General features: G+C 32.9%; 4 protein-coding genes across 4 annotated transcripts; 3 read left to right on the top strand and 1 right to left on the bottom strand.

The window, feature by feature from the left end:
* Window positions 1–619: 619 nt before the first annotated feature.
* Window positions 620–3,627, top strand: LOC114188007 (kinetochore protein NDC80 homolog). The gene is made up of 4 exons (XM_028076482.1): window positions 620–1,732; window positions 1,883–2,129; window positions 2,474–2,620; window positions 3,216–3,627. Exons 1-4 carry the CDS (start codon window positions 651–653, stop codon window positions 3,432–3,434), a joined length of 1,695 nt encoding a protein of 564 aa, XP_027932283.1. The 5' UTR covers window positions 620–650; the 3' UTR covers window positions 3,435–3,627.
* Window positions 3,628–4,266: 639 nt separating this feature from the next.
* Window positions 4,267–10,267, bottom strand: LOC114188008 (mitogen-activated protein kinase kinase kinase 1-like). The gene is made up of 8 exons (XM_028076483.1): window positions 9,640–10,267; window positions 6,831–6,915; window positions 6,644–6,706; window positions 5,618–5,775; window positions 5,299–5,371; window positions 5,138–5,197; window positions 4,887–4,997; window positions 4,267–4,777 (listed from the first exon to the last, which is right to left on the bottom strand). Exons 1-8 carry the CDS (start codon window positions 10,113–10,115, stop codon window positions 4,412–4,414), a joined length of 1,392 nt encoding a protein of 463 aa, XP_027932284.1. The 5' UTR covers window positions 10,116–10,267; the 3' UTR covers window positions 4,267–4,411.
* Window positions 10,268–13,089: 2,822 nt separating this feature from the next.
* Window positions 13,090–17,285, top strand: LOC114188776 (pinin). The gene is made up of 10 exons (XM_028077416.1): window positions 13,090–13,294; window positions 13,366–13,470; window positions 13,583–13,648; window positions 13,899–14,075; window positions 14,174–14,287; window positions 14,561–14,632; window positions 15,725–15,808; window positions 15,911–16,011; window positions 16,305–16,389; window positions 16,629–17,285. Exons 1-10 carry the CDS (start codon window positions 13,217–13,219, stop codon window positions 17,028–17,030), a joined length of 1,284 nt encoding a protein of 427 aa, XP_027933217.1. The 5' UTR covers window positions 13,090–13,216; the 3' UTR covers window positions 17,031–17,285.
* A 2,314-nt stretch (window positions 17,286–19,599) lies between these two features.
* Window positions 19,600–22,717, top strand: LOC114186880. The gene is made up of 2 exons (XM_028074944.1): window positions 19,600–20,516; window positions 22,146–22,717. The coding sequence occupies exons 1-2, from the start codon at window positions 19,863–19,865 to the stop codon at window positions 22,230–22,232; spliced, it is 741 nt and encodes a 246-aa protein (XP_027930745.1). The 5' UTR covers window positions 19,600–19,862; the 3' UTR covers window positions 22,233–22,717.
* Window positions 22,718–24,351: the final 1,634 nt, after the last annotated feature.

Genomic DNA, 24,351 nt, shown 5'->3' with positions numbered 1-24,351 from the left:
TTTGAAATATTATCTGTTTCATTGAATTATGCCAATTATTACGTAAATAAAAAACACAATGCATTATTTTTTCACTTTATCTTTTTTGTTTGTTATTTTTTTATTTCATTTAAAAAATTATATATAGTACTTATATAAATAAATAAAATCTAAAATTTAAATGAAAAATAAATAACGTAATTATGTGCATTAGGATTGTGATTTTTTTTCACTTGTCCGGTTTTTTTCCAAAATTCAACAATTTACTAATCTGAAATATTATCTGTTCATTAAATTATGTCAATTATTATGTAAATAAAAAACACGAAATGCATTATTTTTCTTTCACTTTTTTGTTGTTATTTTTTATCCCATTTAAAAAATTGTATCGAATACTTATATAAATAAATAAAATCTAATATTTAAAATGAAACATAATTAGCGTACTTACATGCGTTAAGGTTATATTTTCCTACATCACTTGTCGCGCGTAATCTCACTCGTCGCACTTATTTCAAAATTCCAATTAATCTTTTGTTAAAGCTTGTTTCTCCAAAGTTTATTCTGAATAGTTAAATAGTTAGTTAATTATTTAATAATTACTGTACACTTGGCATGTAGCACCTATAATAGAGTGAGAATTACTAACACATTCAAATTTGAATCTCAGGATGAGACCTACCGCGCGTCGCCAACCGAAGGACTCCTTCATTCCGCCGCCACCCACTCCGGTCGACTTCCACCACCGCCAGTACCCTTCCCGCGACTCCGACGTCAGCAGCCGCCCCTCATCCGTCGGCGTCGGCGGACGTCCCACTCTCGATTTCTACAAAGAACGGCAGTTCCAGCAAACGGTGGTTTCCACCATCAACTCCTTCCTCTCCTCGCACAATTTCCCAATCACCTTCAAAACAACCTTCCCCTCTGCCAAAGACATCCTCGAAACCCTAAAATTCCTCCTCTCCCTCCTCGATTTCCCCTCCTCCAAACTCGAAGAGGATCTTCCTTTCCTCCTTAAACGCCTCAATTACCCTTTCAAAATCAACAAATCAATTCTCCGTTCCCCAGCCGCGCCTCACCAATGGCCAAGCTTCCTCGCTCTCATTCACTGGCTAGTTCAGATCGCCAAATTTCACTTCCACATCGCTTCTTCCCCCAAACAGCACAACGCCATCAACCAATACACTGTCAACAGTTACATGCACTACATCCGCGGCGACGACGATGCCGTCGAGGAAGTCGACCGCAGCATCCAGGAGAAGATCCAACACCAGGCTGCCGCGGCCAAGGAACGCCTCGACGAGGCGCGGCGCTCCGTGGCGGAGCTGAATGCTGAGCTGGAGCGGCTCCGGACCTCGCCCTCGCCGAAGGAGGCGCTGGAAAAGGAGAAGGCGATTCTGGAGAACGACGTAAATAAGTTCCACAAGATGATCGATGAGCTGTCTTCGCGGATCGAGCAGGCGGAGAATGTTTTGGCGGAAAAGGAGAAGCAGTTGAAAGCGCAGGAGGCGGAGAGGGAGAAGATCCTCGAGGAGAACGAGGAGCTGAAGCGGCGCGTGGAGACGCAGACCATCAATCCGAGGGACGTGGAGAGGATGAAGAGAGAATTACAGACTGTGGAGAGGGAAACTGCGGAGCTGGAGCATGCGAGAAATGCGTGGGAAGAGAAGATGTGGGAGATCGACACTACTATCTCGCACAAAATCAACGACCTAGAAGCTCTCGCTCTGGACTGTAACCAAGCCCTTAGGAGGTTACATTTTGACCACCATTTTCATTATTCACTGCCATGCTATATTTATTATCAAGGAAATTGTGTGTGATGCTAGCTAACGAATATTGCATTGCAGTGAGTCTTGATTTCTTAGGTCATGTCAATGTTACTGATTGAGTGTGGTTGTAGGTTGAAGATTGGGAATGGAATTCAGTATGTGTTGAATGGCAAGGGGACTACTCCTGCTGAGATAATGGGCATTGATCACAAAATCATGCTGAAACCTGCCCTTATATCCTTTGCTGATGAAATAAAAAAGGTTTCTATGGAAAAACGAGAAGAGTGCACCTCTACTCGGCAGAAGTCCGATCAAAATGCTGCGAGGCTTGAACACAAAAAAAATCAGCTAGAAGCAGTGCAGTTGCGCATTGATGAAGTAAGTGTATTGTTGTATGGCTATGTTTGTCACGTGGTATCTGATGTAATTAGTTTTCATTTGGCTTATGTAATAGTGGATTGAGAATTAGATATGATAAATGATTTGTTTGACATAGATAATAACAAACTTGATATACGGGGATCGTAACACTTATATTAGAAAGTTTAAGTGTTAGCATGCCTTGCATTGATTAGTGTTTTCACTAATTTGGAACTTGCACAGCTAGATAGTTCCGTTGCACTCTGTTGAAATTTCACTGGGTATTGAACTGACGAGTTAACTTTTATTGTGATGACTTCTGTTTCACCTCCATTCTTGTTGCTTGTTGATTAATCTAACAGATGAAAGCTCAACTAAACAAGAAAAAGAAGGAAACACAGGAATACACAAGCGCGTGTTATGCTGAAGCTAATAAAATGTTGGAGGAAGTCAAGTTAAAAGATCATGAAATGGATATAATGGAAAAAGAGGCAGCAGAGGTTCTCAAGGTAATTTCCTTTTTGTGATTATATATTTTAATAATATATTGAATTTGAGATGCTAAGAATCCTTCAAGTTTAGGAGAATGTGTTTGCTGTTGTTGTGTCTCGATGAACTAGGGTTATAACAAATTTCACTATCCACGTCGACAAGTCTGTTTCATTATTTGATACATGTTAAATTTTTGAATGAATACTTATCTAATTTGCTATCCTCTTTCTCACATTGTATTGTTGTGTTTCTATGAACTTTTCTCTTTGAGTTCCTATTCATACCGTGCACCTGAACGAGTGTTTTTGTGTAAGTATTTTGAACGCATAATAGTTGCTATGTTCATCTTCTAGCTTCTTCGGCATTATTTAATGCTTAGTTCGTGTTGATGGTCTTTGTGGAAGTACTTTGAGTGAAGAGGGGAACTGCTCTTGCATGATGTTGAATCCATTAATACATTCATTTTGAGACTTAGCTTTCGTGTGCGTTGTTCTAGATGATCCTAGGGACATCAAGCCGTTTTTGGTATAAACACAACATATTTTTAAATTTGAATGTAGTGTGTGATTTATGTGACGATACCTTATCTAATGAACTTCCATTTTCGTCAAGACTTCCCAATTGAAGTTGCAGAAAGCGATTAAACAAAGTGAAGAAGAAATTCAAGTGCGTGCTGGTGAACTCTTTAAGTTGGTTGATTCAGTCTCTAAGTTCAAAGAACATGTGGGGTCTAAAATTTCAGAGATGAGGAGGGATCTATCAGAAACAGCAGCTGCTGTCTCAATTGCTGTAGGGGGACATTTGGAGAAAAAAATGAGACTTCATCAGTGATACGAATGATTTGACAATTTTGTACAGAAAGTTATATGTCGACTAGTCTTTATAAAGTCAAGGATCTAACAAGGTTTTTCATTTAATTTCTGTAATTTTTTCCCCTTTTGTTTTTGTACAGAAAGTTCTGTGTGGAGAAAACGATGGACCGCTGCAAATCATCAATGTTAGCCATTTGATCAATTTGATATCATAGGTCTTTTCACACCCATTACCTCTTTCCAAGCGATTTCTTGTTTTATCGATTTCTGGTAGTCAGATTGTGTCACCTGCTGCCTTTTCTCGGGCAATCTTTCCAACATTGACAACCTCCATTGAAAAATCTATAAATGTTACTAGTTTGTAAGTTCCTCGTGCGGAAAAGTAACTGCTGTAATTTGATTTTTTTGTATCGTGAAAATAAGAAATAAGAAAAGGAACAATTGGTAGGAATGTCTCAAATACGATGCTTATGTTATGGGTGATAAAAATGTTACGAGGAGATTTCCTGCTTGAGTGTGTGTAGAGCCATTCGCACTAGGAACATATTGAGATTTCAAGCCTGAAATCATGGTCTGTCATATTTGATTTAAAACAAACAATTACAAAAAAAGGGGTTATATGTTTTTTATCTCTCAACTTTTTAGTAAAAATTGGAAGTAGTCATTCCTTAAAACTTCAGAACTGCGTGAATTTAGTTCTTTCAAGCAAAGTTTGTTACGTTTATTTAACGTTTCAAATGCATTTTATGATAATATTTGAGATATTTATACCGTTTGACACATTTTGACTTCAATATTAGCTAAGAAAATATCATGAAATGCATTTGAAATGTCAAATAAACTTAAGAAAATAAACTAAATCCACACAATATTGAAGTTGAGGAACTAAATTGAACCAAAGTTTCGAAGAGGGACTAATGTCAATTTTCACATAAAGTTGAAAGACCAAAAACATATTTAACAAAAAAAAAAGTAGCGTTGATCAGTCTAAATTGTCTAGACTTTATTGGTTTGGAGTTCGTCAGGTATCTGATCTCCGTTCAGGTATCTGATTTGAGCCGTTGTTAGTTTAAACCCTAATTTAGACCTTAGTTCGGAAGATGTCTTCTCTGTGAATGGATGATCCGGTTGTTGAGCAGTTACGAATGGATGGTCCAGTAGATGAGCAGCAGAAGATGTCTTTGTGAATGGATGATCCGGTTGTTGAGCAATTACGAATGGATGGTCCAGTAGATGAGCAGCAGTTGGGCGTTTGTTTGGGTTAAGTTGTAAGCATTTAAGAATGAAATCTCGGGCATTTATGGATAGGGATTCCGGAACTAGTGGAAGTTCACCCCTGCCAATTCGAACTACTGCTTGCTTCTGGTTGTAACAAATGAAAAGTATTTTGAGGGTTAGACAATGAATCTAGGAATATAGAAATGAAGATAAAGAAAAGACGATAGTAAAGATTGTAAAGTATCAGACATACCGGTTCCAAATGAGAGTAAGGAGGTTGACGAGTCAACATCTCTAACACTGTGCATCCTAAACTCCATATATCTGCTGCTAACCCATATCCACCACTCCTCAAGTTGACAACCTATGATCCAACAATTCAAACTCATTATAGGCACATTACGAAACTTCAAATGATTGAAAATGGTGATTGTGAATCTAGTGAGGACAATTGGTATAAATGCTAAACTAAATTATACGACCAATTCAGGGAGAGAGACAAACCTCAGGGGCCATCCAGTACAGGGAGCCTCCAATTGATTTAACATCATTTAACTTGGTAACCTACAAAGCAAAAAGACCAACAATATAATTGCAAGTAGTTAACATCTGGAATTTGCTACGATAAGATGTTGACTTCAGAAAGTGGGTTTTGCTTACAGTACCTTTGCCAAACCAAAATCTGCAAGCTTGACGGACCCGGTTGCATCAACCAGTATATTGGCACACTTGATGTCCCTTGTAATTTGAATGAAATAAAAATTAGAATGTAGCAAGTCCAAGTAAATTAAAAAGTATCTCTCTCATCTATTTCCTACCATTGCATCCAAATTTAAGAATGTGATTTACATACTCGTTTAGAGAGGATATCAATAGAATCTTCATGATACAAAAGAAAAAATCAAAATGTTTCCAAGTAAGCAATTTTTTTACACTGGCTACAACAGTTGAATTGCATCAAGATATAAACCTCACTCATGTTACCTGTGAACCACATTAAGATCATGAAGATACTTCAAGCCGCTTAAAATTTGCCTTGTATATGCAGAAACTTGAGAGTCCATTAAATGATACTTTTTATAGAAAACTGCCAATGATCCTTTTGTTACAATCTCGAGGAAGATATACAGCTTATCATTATCCTGAGAAATAATGGAATGTAAATACCAATAATAATAAAGAGAAGAGAAAATAGTTGAAATGCAATTACTCTTAATACAATCAGGTAAAAAATAGTTCAGGATAATCACCTAAACAATGACACAAAAGCAAGTCATGTACAGACGAAAGTACAAGTAATCGTACAAGAAATCATCCTTATATTTCAGAAGGAATTCATATATATATATATATATATATACTCTAATGGACGATCTATTACATCATTTAAACATGAAAATTTTACGAGAGTGGTATTAACTCTGTAAAACTGCTAAGGGTGAAGGATTTAGTAAGAAGAGAAAAACTTAGCAATCTAAAAGAAAAAACATCATGGGGCAACTTTTATATGCGTTTGCAGTTTTAAACTCAATCAGACTCGTACAACTTCAAAGATATCAAAACAAACACATTTGATGAACTTGCACTATGCATTGATAAACAGAAAAATACTTTAACCCCTCCCCTTGGCATCTGATTCCCTCCTTTTTTCTAATTATAAAATAAAGCTATGTCGTTTGACACCCGTGACCATTCATCTTTGTAAATAACAATTAGCATGTACTTCTGTACATTTGCCTCAATGTTCAAGAGGCTTAATGAACCAAAAAATTTCAGCCAAATAAATGCTTGGTAAATGTACATAATGACTATTTACATTATTCATTCCTAAAAGTGTGAGTATTCTTTCCCAAATACCATAATCATATTCAGGGGAGCAAAGAGAGACTGTTAAATAATAAGTATGGATGCATGTTTGGATAAAACACACTAAACAAGCCTAACGTCCCCACTATTAAATCTGCCCTACACATGAATTATAATAGACTTGCCAGCTAGAAAGCAACATACCTTGTCTGTGCCTAGATATCGAACGATGTTGTCATGCCGGAGCTGACTCAAAAGAGATATTTCCTGAATGGAAGGCCAAAAATATTCATATATAATCAAATCAAATGCTTCTGTAAAAGTTAGAAAAGAATACATAATATATTAACAGGTTTGATGAGAAAACAAGTTATATACCGAATCCTCTCACCTGCTGAAGTTGGAAAATGCATTGTTTGCCATGCCTTCTATCATCCAGCAAAGACACCTCCTTTGCAGCAAAAAAGAATCCATCTCTGAAAACAAAACCAGAAGGAAACGGATGACTAACTAAATCGTCTATGTTCAGTGGTGTGAAATAAAAATAATCGGAGTCCTTTGTAAAGTCTTTATCAGTTAGGGGTGAAGAAGAATTTCATAACTAGATTCTCCGTAGATAATGTCCTCAATCACAGATAAGTAATAGTATCTTAAAAAATGCTTCGATACAAGTTATTAATTTTCAATGGAATGTATGTACGCGGAATAAAATGTTTCTTGGATGTTATGATTCTACATTCTAGACATGTACATGATGTATACATACATATAGGTGTATTGGGTGAGAAAAGCTTTTGTGTTATAGTAAATTTCAACCATAATATAAGTGAATTGGATAAATCGTTAATAAATACACTCACGGTAAAAATCACATTTAATTTTAACCTTTCATAGTTGATTTAATTGCTATGTAAACCTGTTAAATAACATGAATTTGTATTTTCAAGACTATTTAGAAGTGAAACAGTGTTTATAGCATTTATACAAAAACTTCTATATGTGTAACAAAATAAAAAATAATAATTGATATAATTATTGTAATATAGTAAATCAAGATAATTAGATTATTTTTAGGTACATAATTAATTAAATTAAACAATATATTTATGATTTTATATAAATATGGTAATAACATATAAATTATTTTTAAGTATTATGAAAATTATTTTTATTGTTTTTAACATATTAACCTTAAATTTTGTATTTTTCTAAAAAATATTTTGTATTTTTAATACCTACTTAATTTATTTTTAATACATATTTTTTATTATAGATATATTACAAAAATAAATTATAGTACAATTATTAAAAATGACTGAATTAAAATGTAAAAGTAAATTATATTATATTTTAAAGTAAATTATTGTATTGAAAAGTAAGAACAATATTAAAAGTAATATAAATCATTCACAACCATTGAAAATTAAAAAAAAATACTTATTATATTAATAACATATAATAAGAAATACAACATTTAATTGAGTTGCATACTTGAAAATAATCTAATTAAGTTAATTTGAAAAAAAAAAAAATCACCGTTTCAATAATTGTTTTTATTTTGTCAGTTATGTCAATATTAAACTACTTATAATAACAAAGCCTTAAAGACTGAAAAAAGTATTTAAAAGTAACGATCTTTCTGTGAGGTCTACTTGTATAATTAATAACAAATTAAAAATTTATATAAAATAAAAATATTATATGATATTTAATTAAATTTAAAATACATATTGTTCTCCTAAATAAAATTCTTTATTTTATCAATCACGCCAGTTTTAAACTAACGGTTAATTTTACGAATTGAAAAACACTAAAAAAAGTGTTAGTATGATTTAAATCTGACAAAAAAACAAAAATACATTAACATAAATTAAACACGAATTTAGCAATATTAATTCGCGGATGAAAATTAAAAATATTTTTAACTGCTAACTGTAAGGTTTCGTCCTTATATGGGCCAAATTAGGTTAAGGGTGTGTTTCTTTGAATGTATGAATTTGGAGGAAAATGTGAAGATGGATTTGTGTGATATGAATAAATGAATTTGTGTGTTTTTTTTAGTGAATTTATAGGATGGAGTAAGTGGATTTCGAGATAAATTCTATAAAGATTTAATTGATATGATAGATAAGATAAATTGTAAAGATAGATAGAATTAAAAAATTATCAAAATACCCTTGATAGAAAAAGAGAATGATTTTGTAATTTGATGTTATAAAAATAATTGCAAATAATTAATACGAATTAAAAATATTAAAATTATATGAAATTTTAAAATAAAAAGATTTAAATTTGTATGAATGTAAAAAAATGTATACAATTAAATTTTAAAAAAAAGTTATACGATTCAATTTTAAACAAAATTATACAAAAAAAATGTTAAAAAACAAAACAAAACACACACGACCAATGTCATTCTCCTCTTTGCACGGTTACGTAACCAGTGCCACACACACAATGGACCCGGTGCATATACCCTTGAATGCACCATCATTCCTCTGCCACATGTACGAGCTTCATCCCCCACCACCTCCTCCACAGCCCACCACCTCCTTCATCTTCTTCCCCCACCACACCCCAACACCTCCTTCATCTTCGTCGCCAACGACCCACCACAGTGCCATTTTGCTGCATTCAAAAGTCCACGCTACTTTCTTTCCGCTAGTGCATTCAATTCACACACATCCTATTATTGTTTCCCAAATTTTAGAAGTAAAACCAGCACTCACCTTCAAACGATTCCGTAATGTTATATGAAATATAAGCAAATTATCTCAGTTTTGAGTGGATGGATTAAACCATCAATCCTCAAATTTGCACTCTTATTTCATTGTATATCGCATAAAAAGGAACACGCTTTTTGCATGAAATTTGTGCTTGCAAATTCACTTAAAAAGTACAATCGGATGAAACTAACAGTGCGTAAAGCTTATCCTATCTAGTAGAAAAAGTAAGAGATCATTCATTTATACTATATTTAGAAAATAAAAATACTCTTTTAATAAAGTAACTATTTATTAATAATTTTTACATGTTTGGAACTTAAGCGTCGAAAAAGACAAAAAAAAATGTTTATTGTTATTTTAGGCATAAATTGATTTATAAATATTTTGTTATATAATTTTGAAAAAAAATGATGATTTAAAATTTGTGGTAAGAGAATAATTGATAAGGAAATGAGGAGAAAAGAGAATACAAACTCTGAGATGGCTTCATAGACTGTGCCGAAGGAGCCCTTCCCTAACATCTCACCCTTCTGCCATGACCCCTCCACATACCACGCCTCTTTCAATTCCGCTTCAGAATCAGTTTCAGCTTCAGCTGCTGTTTCGGCACCAACCTTGCTGCTGATGGCATTATCCACGGCCGAAGAAAAACCGTGGAGAGGAGCGGGATTTGGTGCAACCCTACTCCTTATTGCATCGTCCACCGCCCAACGGATACTATGAACAGTGTCCTGTGTTTCGAAATTTGGCGCAGTGCTACTCTTGATGCCATTCTCCACTGCCCAACCGAATCCATGGACAGAGGATATTTCAGAATTCGACGCAATCGTACTCCTTACGGCGCTGTCCACTGCCCAACCAAATCCATGGACGCGGCCTTCTCCGTTTCCCGAAATCGAATCACTACTACTCTTAATCGCCGCGTCAATTCTTCCAGTTGCACTATCCATTTGTCAAGTGAAATAATGTAATGTAATTTGTGTGTTTGCGCGTGCCCTAACTTAGGGCGCAAACACACAGACACACACATTATATAGAGAGAGTGAGAGAAGGTGAATTATGAGTTGAGTTGAGTAGCTGCGAGGCAAATGCAAGAGTTGGAATAGAGACAGTGAAGTCTTTGTTCCTTCTGTGATGTTCTTCCACACGCGTATACACACTATTTCTTTTTTCCTTCCATCTTTTCTAATTTTATTCATTATTTTATTAAGTATATATGTATTATTTTTGTGTTATATAAAATACTACAAAATTTGAGATTGATAAACTATAACAATAACTTTATTAATTTTTTTAATTTTTGAAAAATCTATACAAAACAGTTTGCACTAAAAGGAATAAGTTGAATTTATTAAATAATAAGTCTGGCTAATTTGCTTCTTACAGATATAATATTAACAGATTATTGTTTAAACTGAATTTAATAATGCTAAAAAGTAACAAAGGGGTTTCTAGATCGATATGTAAGAATGTGCATTGAAACATCATAGAATTTTGAATATTAAGGGTTGGGTGAATGAAGGTTCCAAGTGTGTTTCACATGCAGAATCCATTTGATCTATTTATATTATATAAAAATACAAACACCCCGTTGTAATAGAAACTTAAGTTTAAAATTAACATTTTAAGACCAGAGTTAAGAAGGTTCCCACTTTCCCAAAGACTACAGTCAGGTCAATAAATTGTTTTTTAATGAAAGTTTTTTCCAAAAAAAAAAAAAATTCTAAAAACAGATTAATTTCTCACATATTTAAGTGAATGTTCCAGCCTAGACTGATGTCATTTAAAAAATGATTTGGTGTGATTCGTGTACCAAGTTATAACTTAAAATATATCTGTCACCGAATTAGGGTTAAGATCATGAATTTAATTACTTTATGAGCATGATTCTAAATGTTTTTTTTTTTTATATTTATATGGCTGTAATAGTGAATCATTGATCTAATTACTTTGTTATCTTACATCATAAATTTATTTTTTGTATTTTATAAATTTATATATTAATATTTATCATTATAAAAATTAATTTTATTGAATAATGAAACAATAAATATAAAGTGGATAATTATAAATAGTATAATATTTAAATTATGACAGCTCAAAACACTATTATATGATGTGAATAGCATTTCGAAACGTTATTATTTACATTAAAACTGTTTTTTAACCACGATATGATATCAATTTTAGCTGTCATAATTTATATTAAGAATCATCCTAGTATTTATGGTGAGTAATTTGTTTAAAAATCAATAGAAAAAGCTGTATTTATAAAGGTTAAATAAATAAATAAATATTTACAATATATATAGAGACATGAAATTGAATTGATTTGGACCAAATCTTCTAAATAATCTCTTTTTATTTGTATTGGGAGCCAACTTTGACTTTTCTTAATATATTACTGTATTTTATTAATTTAATCTATAAGTAAATAAAGATGTTATTGTGTACATGTATTTGTATCTTTTAAATATGTGTGATATTATATTAGTAGGTGATAATATTGTAATGTTATTAAATTAATATATAAATAAAAATTATATTTATTAAAAATAAAGTGAAACATATAACCATTAATAAATAAAAAAGAAAATAAACAGAGATAACCAAATTTATAAAAAATTGTAAAAACAATGATCAATTTTTTAAAATTTAATAAATTATTATATTTAAATGATAAAATTGATATTTTGAGATGTTGATAAAAAAAAATCTTTTTTAAATATCATTATAGATGTCGGATGTTTTGATGGTTGTTTTGAAAATGTTACATTATATCTTCTTATGATACAAATTGTGACAATTTTTAAAATTATCATACACATAATTTATGATGATTAAAACTATCATATCTGTAAAAGATAATAATCGTTATTTATATTGGTTTTTTTGTGAATCAATAACTTATTTCTTATGATCTAAAGTATTCAAACAGTAGAAATAATTAAGGAAGTGTTAGGAGATGGAGAACACTACGCTAAAGAACATCGTAAATAAGTTGATAAAGAAAAATGATGAGTTGTTTATGCATGTCGAGCAAACGGAGAAGGTTTTTGTAAAAGAAAATGATAAGTATAAATGTGTTATTTTTAAGATAATAATTATTTTATTTTAAAACATGAATTGAAATATGATTTAAACATTGCTTTTGCTATGGATAATAGTTATATAAATTATTTTCAAAGATTTCTGCATTAATTAATCAATCATGAATGAATTGTTTTTTAGTATTTCAAAATCTTTTACATTTAAATATTTGCAATATGATTAATTTCTAAAATTAATTAATTTTATTAATAATTTCAAATTTCTTTAATTGTAAATGAAATTTAAAAAAATATATAAAATTTCAAAACCCATATATTTTTAAAAGATAGATTTCAAATAAATAAATTATTGAAAATAATTTTCATTATTATTAACTAGTACACAGACACTATTGTGCATGTGTGTAATTTTTTAAATATAAATTATAGTATGTTAGTAGGTGATAATAATGTTATTAAGTTAATATATAAAATAAATTTATATTTACTAAAAATAAAGTAAAATAAATAGAAAAATTATTTGTTGATGAATAAAAAAAATAAAAAAAGATAAAAAGGTTTATAAAAAATAGATAAAAATAATCATTAATTTTTAAAAATTTAATAAATAATTATATTATAAAGGATATAATCGATATATTATGAAATGTGGATATAAAAGAATGAATATCTAGATATTAATATTATTATTATTATTATTGTTTTCAATAATTATACTTTGTTTAACCTTTTTAATAAATATTATTTTGCGAAAAAAGTTAACCATAAAATACCTTTTTCATTTTTAATTAACTCTTCTCATCGTTTTTTCGTAGTTTCTATAGATAAAAAAGGAAGCAGCATATAAATAAGAAAAACAAAGTAATTAGTGAAAGAAAAAAAAAAGGTTAGCATAGAAAAGGGTTTTTTCTGGTGGGTAAGGAAACAAGGTAGGAGTTAGAGAGCAAGGGTTTTCGTAAGGCAATAAACGGTGGTAGCCGTGGAGTGCAGTGCTGACGCCGATGGGGAACACGGCGGTGGAAAAGACGGAGGAAGTACTCCGCAACGAGATCGATGAGCTTCTTCGCAAACAGCGCGAGGTTTTCTTTCTGTCTCTACACAGATATCTTAAATGTGTTCGATTCTTTCTAATGTTGGTTGATTTTTGTAGATTACGGAGAGGCTTCGAGATCCTCGTGGCCTCCGCAGAGGTGCCTTGGCGGGTCCTGCCCTTCGAACTAATGGTGGTGTTCGCCAAAGACCCTTCATTCGCTCTGTTAGTATTTCTGAATTTCACTCTCTCATTAGGGTTCTTTCTCAAATATTTGAAAAGATTAATATCATGGTGTTAGATTTAATTGTGTTGGCACTTTTAATTTACTGTTCAGGGAGACAGGAATGATTCTGAAGATCAACCTCCTGCGAAACGACGGCTTTCATCCGCTGTGGTTAAGGTGTTGTTACTTATTTCTTGAATCTGGTTGTGTATGCTTGGTACTTTTGATTTTTAAGTTATTTTTTTCTCTCGTTTTTCTGGGGCTTTGTTTGCCCATATTCGATTGTTGATAATATATGAATATATGAGAAGTGGGTGGGTCTGTTGCTTCAAAATTCATTGTTGTCGTGGGCCTCCCCCTGTACATCATTCTTCCACAAGGGGAATACAGGATGTGTTTTTAACTAAAGGTGTGTTTGCGAATGAAGGTGGATGATGGCGAGTTGCCTGAAGATGCTGATGCGGGACAGGATGGAAAGGAGAAGGGTTCAGCTGTTGAAGGTGTGAATGGGACCGGTGCAGTGGTCCAGAGTGATAGAAACCTCTTCAATTCTCACCAAAGTGGATGGTCTAAGAGAGATGGCAATCAAAGAACTTCCAAGGCGGTAAAGAGAAATGTGTTTTCTTCCATGTCAGGTTGTATATCTAAAAATTGTTGGTCTAAAGTTGTATATCTAAAACTTTAGCCGGTTGTCCATGTCAGGTTTCTGATATTCCCACCGCGGAACATGTTCCTAGGGTACTGCCAAAGAATGAGGATCCCAGTTTGGTTAATAGGAATAAAAGAATGTTGGGTCAGCTTCTGGGAACTCTGGAGGTATGTTAAATTAGTTGCTTGGTTTTAGGACATCTCTAAGATCAGCTCTGTAGTTTATATATAGTGCACATTTAAATTCTCTCACTTATCGCTTTCTCTCAATAAATGCTTTTAACTTGAATTTTCTGTCTCACACTGTTTTAGTGTCACTTTTAACGTTCTTACGAGTGTTTTTCCGTTATGTAAGCAGGTGTCTCTGATTTATTCATCAACTCCATTTGTTCACATTATTATTTCTATATTTTACATGTCCTTTATTCTGAACTATTTCAGAAATTCAGAAAGGAAGACATGCAACTCTCGGGAACAGAGGCATACATGCGAAGATCCAATTCCTTGCAAAGAGTAAGTTCATGTCCATTCTCCTGTTAAGATGCAGTACCCAATGCCATCACTGACTATAAATATAATAACGTCCTTGAAAAAAAATTCAGTGAGCCTATCTTGTTTACAAGGTTATGTATAATTTTGAACTATACCTTTGGATAAATTGTGACTATCACCTTTGTTAATAGCAATATGAATTGATATTTTATAAAAAAGCTTACTGAAACATTTTGATGAATGAATATTTTTAGATCTTTTTGTGTTAGATAAATGCTCATTTTGAATGTTCCTAATACGTGGAATTTGTGGAATCTGTATACTGTCAACTGGGTCTTGTTATGTTTTCATCTTTTATTAAGCCACTGCCTTGCATTTATAGTGGGACATCTAAGTGTGTTCATGTCTTATTATAAGACTTAGAAATACATATTTATCTTTTATTAAGTCATCCCCTTGCATTGATAACCGCAGCATATCTAGGTTGATCATATGTAAGTCAATTTTAAATAATGCTTTCTATTATTTGTTTCTCTTTATTTCTGTCATATGCATGAAATTAATGTTGCCGTTGGCCAACTCAGATTATTGTACCCAGTTGCAGTTTCCCTCCTTAATCTATTGACCTTATATCAAATTTTCACCCAGCCTAATCTAATTTGCCATCAATCTTAGTGGTTAGTGACAGTATATGATACGTAGATGACTAGCGGTTGGGATTATAATGCCTGCTAATTGAATGGACAAGTTTTACGTGGTCCAAAGTCCCAAAAAAGGCTGTTACAACTTCTTTTAATGGAAACGCGTACATTCATGTGACTGTGATATGTACCTGAAAATGTAGTCAGAGTTATTGATTAACTTAAGTTCCAATTTGGTTGTCCAAGGCTAAAATTAACGAAGTAGTCAATCAGTGACTAGATTGGGGTGCAACGTGCCATCATATAATTATATGAGGGATTTTTCAATGCAATATTTTATGTTGTGACAATTTCAAGCTCTCTGAGCAACATGTCAAGCACTGAATTTTTCTTGCCACTTTGTCTTCTCTCTCACTTATAATAGCATCCGAACCTTCAGAATAATCTCATATACCTTGAAATTATTTCCTAGGCGGAGCAAAGGGCACGTGAAGAAAGTGAAAGGCTTAGGAAAGAAGAGCGTGAGCAGATTGCTGAAAATCGAAGGAGAGACTTGGTTAGCTTTCGATGATTACTATTATTTTTCTATTCATAATAGTCAACAAAGTTTCATGTTGATCCTCACTAACTAATATATTGTTTCCTTTATTCTCATCAGACCCTTAGGGCTCGTGTGTCTGCTAAGACAGAAGAAAAGAAATTGGAGTTGCTGTTTCTTCGCTGGAGTGAGCATCATAAAAGACTAAGCAATTTTATAAGGTTTGCCCTATTCAATTGTAAACTAATGAGGCATGAGTATCATGTAGTATCTTCCAATCTGGTCTAGTTATATCTGACATCAAATCATGTATACTATGCAGGTTGTTTTTAATTTTGGTCCAAAAGTGTCCATATTCACATTTTACTCAGACGAAGATAAGTTTCTATTCATGTGCAGTGTAGTGTTGACTCAACTTGATGACTGGATGTTTCCTGCTAATGGCAGGATTTTAGATAGACATGTGAAAGTTTTTATTTGAACCTTTGATTGATTGTTGCATGTATTTTTGTAGGACTAAAGCAGAACCTCCAATCTACTACTTGCCTAACAAGCCCTTGGATGAAGATCCAACGTCACTTGAGAAGCGCAAAGAAGAGGTTGACAAATTTAGACATTCAATTTCTCTTGGTCTTCATCTTAAAACATGATTTTGGAACACCATGTACAGCGAACCAGGATTGACCTGTTAAATCTCAAATAATGATGTTATTTATTGTTGTTAAATTGGGGTTTACGAGTGCTTGCTCACTATCGCACTAGATTCAGGTTTATGGTATTTTATAACATATCTTATTTCTTCTTGGTAATATGTATGTATACCTTTTTCAATCTGCAGGCATTCCTGGAATGGAAGAATGCAAGAAGAGAGGAAGTGTCTGAGTACCAGAAACAGATTAGGGAGCAGTACCTTGGCAATGTTGAGAAGGAATTGGAGAGATGGCAGAATGCAAGGAACGCAAGGAAAGCAAACAATGACCAGAATTTACAGGAGACTATGGACAAAGAGTTGGATACTCATAGGCTGGAGCATGGTCCCAAGAAAAGAAAGATCCCAGGTGGAAACAATAATGAAGATGATGATGATGATGTGGAAGATATAAATGTGGGAGAGGATGACATGATGGATGATGAATTAGACGATGACTCTGGTAGGAGGATTGATGAAACAACAAAGTCGGAAGCAGGTAAGGCCATTGCAGATCCTGCACCTGATGCCGACAATGCGGAAGGGAAGTGATCATGCACAAGGTCACAATTTTCGTTAGTTCTGAGTTATATAATTTTTTAGTTTATACCTTGCTATTTTAAGCTTACTTATTTGGACTTGCAGCCTTTCTATTTTCTGGTATTAACCTGAACTTTATCACTTGTTCTCTTTCTACTGTTAACACCCTTTGGAGAATTAGATTAATGCTCATCATGTTTGTCGGGTTTGTGCCCTTAACGAGCAAACTTAGCATGCATTCATTTCAATTCAAATCGCGTTCCTTTTCATCTGGCCTTAATATTTTACAGGGAGCAATAAACTAAAACTAGGGACGAGAATATTTTTTGTAACGAGTTTTTTCTAGATGTATTTGGGTATTAATCTTGATAAAGTATCTGCAAATATTTAGTTGTAGGTAGGCATGAATTCGATATTTGAATTACAAATATAAATTAGGGAACTGAGACAAGTCGTGTCAGAATTTGATTCTGTTGAAGTGTGACGAGCTTTACGTTATTCATGTTCCAATGGTTCGAGTTGGTTTAAAATTATAATTTTAATTTTGGTTTTGGTTTGATTTTTCATACAAAAATAAAATTGATATAAAATTAACCATGTAAATTTAATAATTGCGTGTGTGTGTGTGTGTGTATATATATATATATATATATATATATATATATATATATATATATAATTTTTGACATTACCATTTTAGAGTACTGACCTGGTAATTGTTTAAAATTAATGCCTTAGTTACCTGGTCATCGCACTTACGTCACCATTTAAAGTTTGTGCATTTTTATTATTAACTTCTATTCATGGCAATGGATTAGGAGTGCTTCTACTTAACAGGTTCGTTTTCATAAAAAAAGTCAAAGTACTCTATTTTAAACAAAATGTGTATAGAAAATGAATATTTTGAAATTGAAAAATACAAGACTGGATAAGACTGATATGCGGACGTTCTTATAAGTGGATATTATGTATACAAATATTAGCATATTGCAGAATATTATAAATATTATTTTTCTTTTATCCTACAGGCCACATTTATTTATATTTAGTGATAATTCACTTTAATTTTTATGTATTTTCTTTTACTCAATTGAGTTTAATTAAAAAAATTACTATTTAAACTAATTCAATTTTTATTTTTTTCTCTGTATTATAAAAGAAAATTGCGTAAAAAGTTATAGAAGTCTACGATGTGATGATGTGTAAAGCATCATTGCCTTAAGAAAGAAGAGATTGTTTATTATGTTCCATTTTGGACGTAACAAAAAATGAAGAACACAGGAACATCATTTGGATAGCTCTGAGCGACATTGCTTTTCTAAAACAAAGAAGAAAGGAAACTTTCCAACGACCAAAGATGGGAAAATGATTCCGAGGGATTGTAAAACTTCTCCTTTAATTCCTCTTCTTTTCTGTTTTATTTTATCGTCTTATATCATTAATTCTCTTTAGTTAATTCAATATACCAATACCCTCCTCCTTTTTTTCCTTCTCAGTCTTAATCTTACTCACCTTTAATCAAAATTTTGACACATTATTTTTTCATTCTAAATATACGTGTTCATCCTCAATTAAGGTTTGTCATCAAAATAGAAACATTCATCTTTCAATCATAATAAGAGAAGAAGAAGGTGAATTGGTAAGAATGAATTTCTTCAAGTTGTAGGCATTTCTTAGTGAGAAAGAAAGATGTTGTATAGTTGCCTTTAACTAATCAAATTATGTCTCCCAATGTGACCAACTTGTGATACCTTTGAGAAACGTAATCATCAAATTGATGTTGAAATAACCTAACCAAGTGCTTTACTCACGTTGTTCCTCAATCTAAATTGGGCCACAAACATACATTGTAGCCCAATTTGTTGGGCCCAGAATTCAAAGTCTTATGGTGCAGCGGGCTTCAATATCTTCTCATCTCACAGAGCAAGAAATATGCAAACTTAATGATTTTATTTCAGCTAAAACATGGAGAATACACGCTTCAATTGCAGCTATTCGTCAGCACCGTTTCAACTTTCAAGATAATCTTCATCGTCATTGTCACTTTCAAAATGTTTAATATTTTCACAATTTGTGATGTAGACACCCACTTTCAAATTTGTATACAATTTTAACTCACACGTGAAACTATATCTCCATAAAAATATTCTTTTTTGGTAACACTTCGTTCCTATTATTCAACCTCCTACCATTAAGATCTTATAATAATGACACTAAGTTATGCATCAAATGGCACTGATTTAATCTTCAGACAACATAATGGTAATTGATTATAAAACAGTAGATTAGTGTTAATGTCAAGAATATACTTTGTGCGAGAACACAATCTTAGAATGCAGACACATCACAGTGTTGACGAATATCCGAACCAAGATAATATTCTCCAAATAATTATTATAATCCGAATTTCCATTTTTTATTCTCTTAATTTACATTTTTTTTATATATATTCCGGTTAAGAACATTGTTAGTATTGTCTTCTTCACTATTTCAGATCACGTTTACAGTTACAATGAGTCAGTTATTAATGTGTGTAACAATCATATCCCAAATTTGTTTCTAATTTATTAATAGTTACAGAGCATAAGCACATAAACAAATTTGTGAAATTTGTGAAAGTCTTAAATAAATTTTATGAGTAATGTAATATAATGTATTATTTTATAGATACATTAACTTTGGCAAATAACAAAGAGGGGTCACCCTCATCGTCAAAAGCCATCTTCACTCCCTCTTTCTCTCTGTGTGTCCGGTTCCGAACTTCTTCTGATTGCTAGAACTACACACTCACACGCACTGTAGAAGAACAAAGAATCGAGAGAGAGAGTGAGAGAGAGAAAGAGAATGGCTCCGAGTGCAAACCACCACCCACATCCAAACGGCGAGCGAAGACAATGGCCACCGGCAGCGGCGGCGGAAGCGGCGCCGACAGTGGCAGCACATTCGTCTTACAACGGGTACCGGCAGTACCACCCCACAACGCCGGCTCGCTCGTCGTCGTCGGCGTCGTTCAAAGGGTGCTGTTGTTGTCTCTTCCTTCTATTCTCGTTTCTGGCGCTGCTGGTGCTAGCGGTGGTGCTGGTGATAATCCTCGCCGTGAAACCGAAGAAGCCGCAGTTCGATCTGGAGCAGGTGGGCGTGCAGTACATGGGCATCACATCCACTCCCCCCTCCACGGCCTCTCTCACCCTCACCATTCGCCTCCTCTTCGCCGCCACCAACCCCAACAAGGTTGGCATCCGATACGGCCAGTCCAGCTTCACCGTCATGTACCGCGGGATCCCCCTCGGCAAAGCCACCGTCCCCGGCTTCTTCCAGCAGCCCCATAGCCACCGCCAGGTCATCGCCACCATCTCCGTCGATCGCGTGAATCTCCTCCAGGCCGACGCCGCCGACTTGATTCGCGACGCCTCCCTCAACGACCGCGTGGACCTCCGCGTCCTGGGCGATGTCTCCGCCAAGATCCGCGTCATGAACTTCGATTCCCCTGGCGTTCAGGTAAATTTGCCTCTTTCCTAATTTAGGTTACCTCACATTTTCACTCTTAAACATGCATCTTCTTCGCAATTTTTCTTTTCTCTTTCTTTTAAATTGGAATTGAAGGTTATGGTTCTTTACTCATCTCTCTGCCATGGCAGAGATTGAGAGAGTGAGTGAGAAATGTTATGGCGGAAGTGGCCGCAACCGCCAATTCCACTACCCTCTGTCCCACTCTACTTTTTCTTTACCTCTTTTTTTTTTTCCTCTCGCTAAAGTGCGCCGCTGAGAACACTACTCTACGGTTACTGTACATAACCTGCGCCGAAAGCTATTTTGTTTTACCTTAATATTAATATTTGAAGACATTGTTATTCAGTTTTTTTGTCTGAATTTTATCTTAGGCTTCTGTTTCTTCATCCCCTTCGTCTCCTCTGTACTTCTTTGACTTGTTTTCTTCATTTTTAGTTATTTTTTTTGCCATATTTTTCTTCTTTTGCATTGCTGGATCACATTCACTCATTTTTGGATACATCCCCAAGGATGTTCCTTTCCTTTCCACTTTAGTGTTTGGTTTTTCGTTTTTTTTATTCCTTCCCACACAGGCACATTTCCTCTTCTCTTAATTAATTAATGAAATTACGATTCTACTAATATTTCACTCTTAGATTGATTTTAAATATTCTTGTGTTCTACATTTTAAAAGAAAATATTTGTTTTTAAATATAGTAAGCATTTTAATTTAAAAATAACCAGACTTATATTTCTTAAACTTATTTACTAGTAGTCCGTGAAATCGAGTTCGGGGTACCACTTTTTTCTAGCTGTTAAGTGCCTTTTTTTTTCACGCTCTTCTATGCATTTGTCTGAATCGCATGGCCAGACATTCCAATAACTTGAGCGCATCAGTAGAACTTTTCTCACCTTGATTAGTGCAGTTTCTCTGTTTTATGGGCATAACAATGGTGAAATCCTTAATTTCGAGGAATCGGAAAATTTTTAAATGTACCAGGACTATGATGGGAAATTAGGAATATAAAAACTGTGGAATTGGGGGTTTAGTTTAGACTCGAAGAAGGAAGGATTAGAAAATGCAAAGAAAATGGTAAAATTTGAAGGCCCCACAAGTGTTGAATCGGGTCGCTGGATTCGTAGTCCAGGCTACCAACTACTACACGACGACGGTGTCAACACCAACCGAAGCTCAATAATGTTCATTATGGTGTTTGTCCTCAGTACCCTTTTTCTCTCCCAAAAAAATTCGCCATTTTTTTTTTCTCGAAAAAGAAAACTTAATGGGGTGGACTACTTTTTCTTTGGGTTCCTCTCACCTTGGGTGATGCAATTAGATGTCAGATTAACTAACTGTGCATGTTTTGTCATGCTCTGTTTCCACTTTACAATTTAAAGTTAGAATAGACCAAAAACCAAGCTTACAAATGTGAAATGTCAAACGCTACTTTAATTTTCTTTCAAGCCCAAGAAAAGTCTTCACCATGTGACTATCCTGTTCCTGCGGTGCGGCACATGGGGTCTTCTTCTTCTGTGTTCACATTCTGATTTTACTGCTGTTAGAGTAATACATTTTTCATTAACCTCTTTTACCTTTACTCTTACTCATATATTAACGACAAGAACTGAATTACACAGGTTTCGGTGGATTGTGCTATTGTGATCAGTCCAAGAAAGCAATCTCTGTCTTACAAGCAGTGTGGATTCGATGGATTGACTGTTTGATGATATCACTGTTGTTGGCAGTGTCAATATCCTTATCTTCCTCGCAATTTCTCACCCGATCCTCGTTTCTTCGAGTAATTTAAGGACGAAACGAGGAGAGAAAATTTGGGTAGGGTGTTAGAGGGACTTTGAAATGGTTATTGGAGGGAACAGGTTTTGGAAAATATATGAAACCAGAGGGCATTTAACATTTTTCTGAGAATTTTGCAGAATTCTTTTGAATAGGTTACTTCACTTAGAAGACAAAAATCTGCGGAACAACGTGTAAACTGTAAAGTAGATCAAATGAGTGGGTGAGGGTATCGTTCCTTGCTGATGAGCTTTTGTTAATTTCCTCCTCCTCTCTCCACTTTTCAACCTTTTTCGCTCTCAGCTTTTCTTTTTTTGCTTTTGGAAAGTGCATCACAACAAGTTTTGCTCATTTGATTAATATTCAAATTCCATGTAAGAAGAAGACCTGTTTATATGGCAATTGTTTTTAATCATTTGGGGTCGAAAATTTAAAGTGAACACCAAGAGCCTTATTGAGGAAACAAAACAATTTTCGTGATGTTTTCTATTCGCGGATTTTAGGGTACTATCACAATGCGTCAACCTATAAAGCTACTTCTATTTTCGCTAATTTGATTACCACTTCAATTATTGTAATTATGACATACTTCATAAAAATAGGTATGTGCATCACTGGCGATTGCTATATCCAAACTTATTTCACTTAACTTACTCTTGCCATCTAGAATATTCCACCGCTATTGAAAAAGTAATGCTGTCCATTTCATGAGTTAATCGATTTCATAGGTTGATTACCTTATTTCATCGATTGAGTTCAAAACATTCACTATAAAAGGCTTTAAAATAAATAATAAATAAAGTGTTTAGTTAAATTAAAGTTCTTGCATTTATAGTTACATTTATCTCTATACCTATTAATGTTTTATATTAATGTATATATGCCAAATATTCGTTTTTATATATCTCATTTCTTGTAATAAATTACTGCTACAATAATTTGTAAATAAAATATAACTGAAAACATATTAACAACGTCAATAGTTTTCAAATTATAAAATAAATATAGAAGGAAAGTAATATTTATATAGATGATTAATAATTTTTCTTACAATTATTCGGTAATGTTAGCCCAACTACAAGACCACCATACGGCAACGTAACCCCAGTTAGGGTCTTTCTTCTTACACCTCCAAGTATTTTTTCTGCACCTCCAAAATTTCTTTAAATTCTCAAAATATCCTTTGACCATTTAAGAAAACTCACGGACATCACACCCCAAAAATACTTCTGGATGTCGACTTTTGAAAGTCAAAATATATCATCGGAAGTCAACTTCCGTAAGTCAAAATATATCACCGGAAATTGACTTCTGAAAGTCAAAACATATCACCGGAAGTCAACTTTCGGAAGTCAAAAATCATTACCAGAAGTCGACTTTCGGAAATCAAAAAACATTACCGGAAGTCAACTTCCGGAGATAAAAAAATTAAGTCAATTTTAAATATTTTTAATTCTTTTTAAAATTTATATTTTCTAACTTTTATTTTATTTTATTTTTTAAAACACATATTAAAAATTATAAAACATAATTTTAAAAAAAAATTACTTAAAAAATAAAAAAGTAAGTAATAAAAATACTAAATAAAAAATTGAAAAATAATTTAAATTAAAATAATAAAACTTTAAAGTTAAATATATATATATATATATATATATATATATATATATCTATCTATATATATATATATATATATATATATATATATATATATATATTTGTTTTTGAGTTAAAGTTTTACTATTTTAATTTAAATTATTTTTTAATTTTATTTTTAATTTTATTGATATTATTGTAATTATTTTATTTATATATTTCATATGCATAGTATTTTATATTTTATTTGAATTTTTTAATTTTGTTTAAAATTTAAATATTTAATTTTAATCAAAATTTTAAAATTGTTTCAATTATATATTTTTTTATGTTTTTAAATTTAAATTTATTTTTATATAATTTATTAAAAATTTAATTAAAATAAAAAAGAATTAAAAAAATCATATTTAAAATAACATATATAAATAATGAAATTAAAAATTAAAAAAAACG

The sequence above is a fragment of the Vigna unguiculata genome, chromosome 6 (assembly GCF_004118075.2).
Source record: "Vigna unguiculata cultivar IT97K-499-35 chromosome 6, ASM411807v1, whole genome shotgun sequence".
Classification (NCBI taxonomy): Eukaryota; Viridiplantae; Streptophyta; class Magnoliopsida; order Fabales; family Fabaceae; genus Vigna; species Vigna unguiculata.
This window is presented reverse-complemented; position numbering and strand designations above follow the sequence as displayed.

Excerpts from the sequence above, each read along its gene's own strand:
- LOC114188007 (XM_028076482.1), top strand. The coding sequence starts at position 651 with ATGAGACCTACCGCGCGTCGCCAACCGAAGGACTCCTTCATTCCGCCG. Across the intron at positions 2,130-2,473 it reads TGCAGTTGCGCATTGATGAA|ATGAAAGCTCAACTAAACAA; the intron begins GTAAGTGTATTG and ends TTAATCTAACAG. Across the intron at positions 2,621-3,215 it reads AGGCAGCAGAGGTTCTCAAG|ACTTCCCAATTGAAGTTGCA; the intron begins GTAATTTCCTTT and ends ATTTTCGTCAAG.
- LOC114186880 (XM_028074944.1), top strand. The coding sequence starts at position 19,863 with ATGGCTCCGAGTGCAAACCACCACCCACATCCAAACGGCGAGCGAAGA. Across the intron at positions 20,517-22,145 it reads TCGATTCCCCTGGCGTTCAG|GTTTCGGTGGATTGTGCTAT; the intron begins GTAAATTTGCCT and ends TGAATTACACAG.
- LOC114188776 (XM_028077416.1), top strand. The coding sequence starts at position 13,217 with ATGGGGAACACGGCGGTGGAAAAGACGGAGGAAGTACTCCGCAACGAG. Across the intron at positions 13,295-13,365 it reads TTCTTCGCAAACAGCGCGAG|ATTACGGAGAGGCTTCGAGA; the intron begins GTTTTCTTTCTG and ends TGATTTTTGTAG. Across the intron at positions 13,649-13,898 it reads TTTCATCCGCTGTGGTTAAG|GTGGATGATGGCGAGTTGCC; the intron begins GTGTTGTTACTT and ends TTGCGAATGAAG.
- LOC114188008 (XM_028076483.1), bottom strand. The coding sequence starts at position 10,115 with ATGGATAGTGCAACTGGAAGAATTGACGCGGCGATTAAGAGTAGTAGT. Across the intron at positions 6,916-9,639 it reads GTCTATGAAGCCATCTCAGA|AGATGGATTCTTTTTTGCTG; the intron begins GTTTGTATTCTC and ends TTTTGTTTTCAG. Across the intron at positions 4,998-5,137 it reads TGTACTGGATGGCCCCTGAG|GTTGTCAACTTGAGGAGTGG; the intron begins GTTTGTCTCTCT and ends GTTGGATCATAG.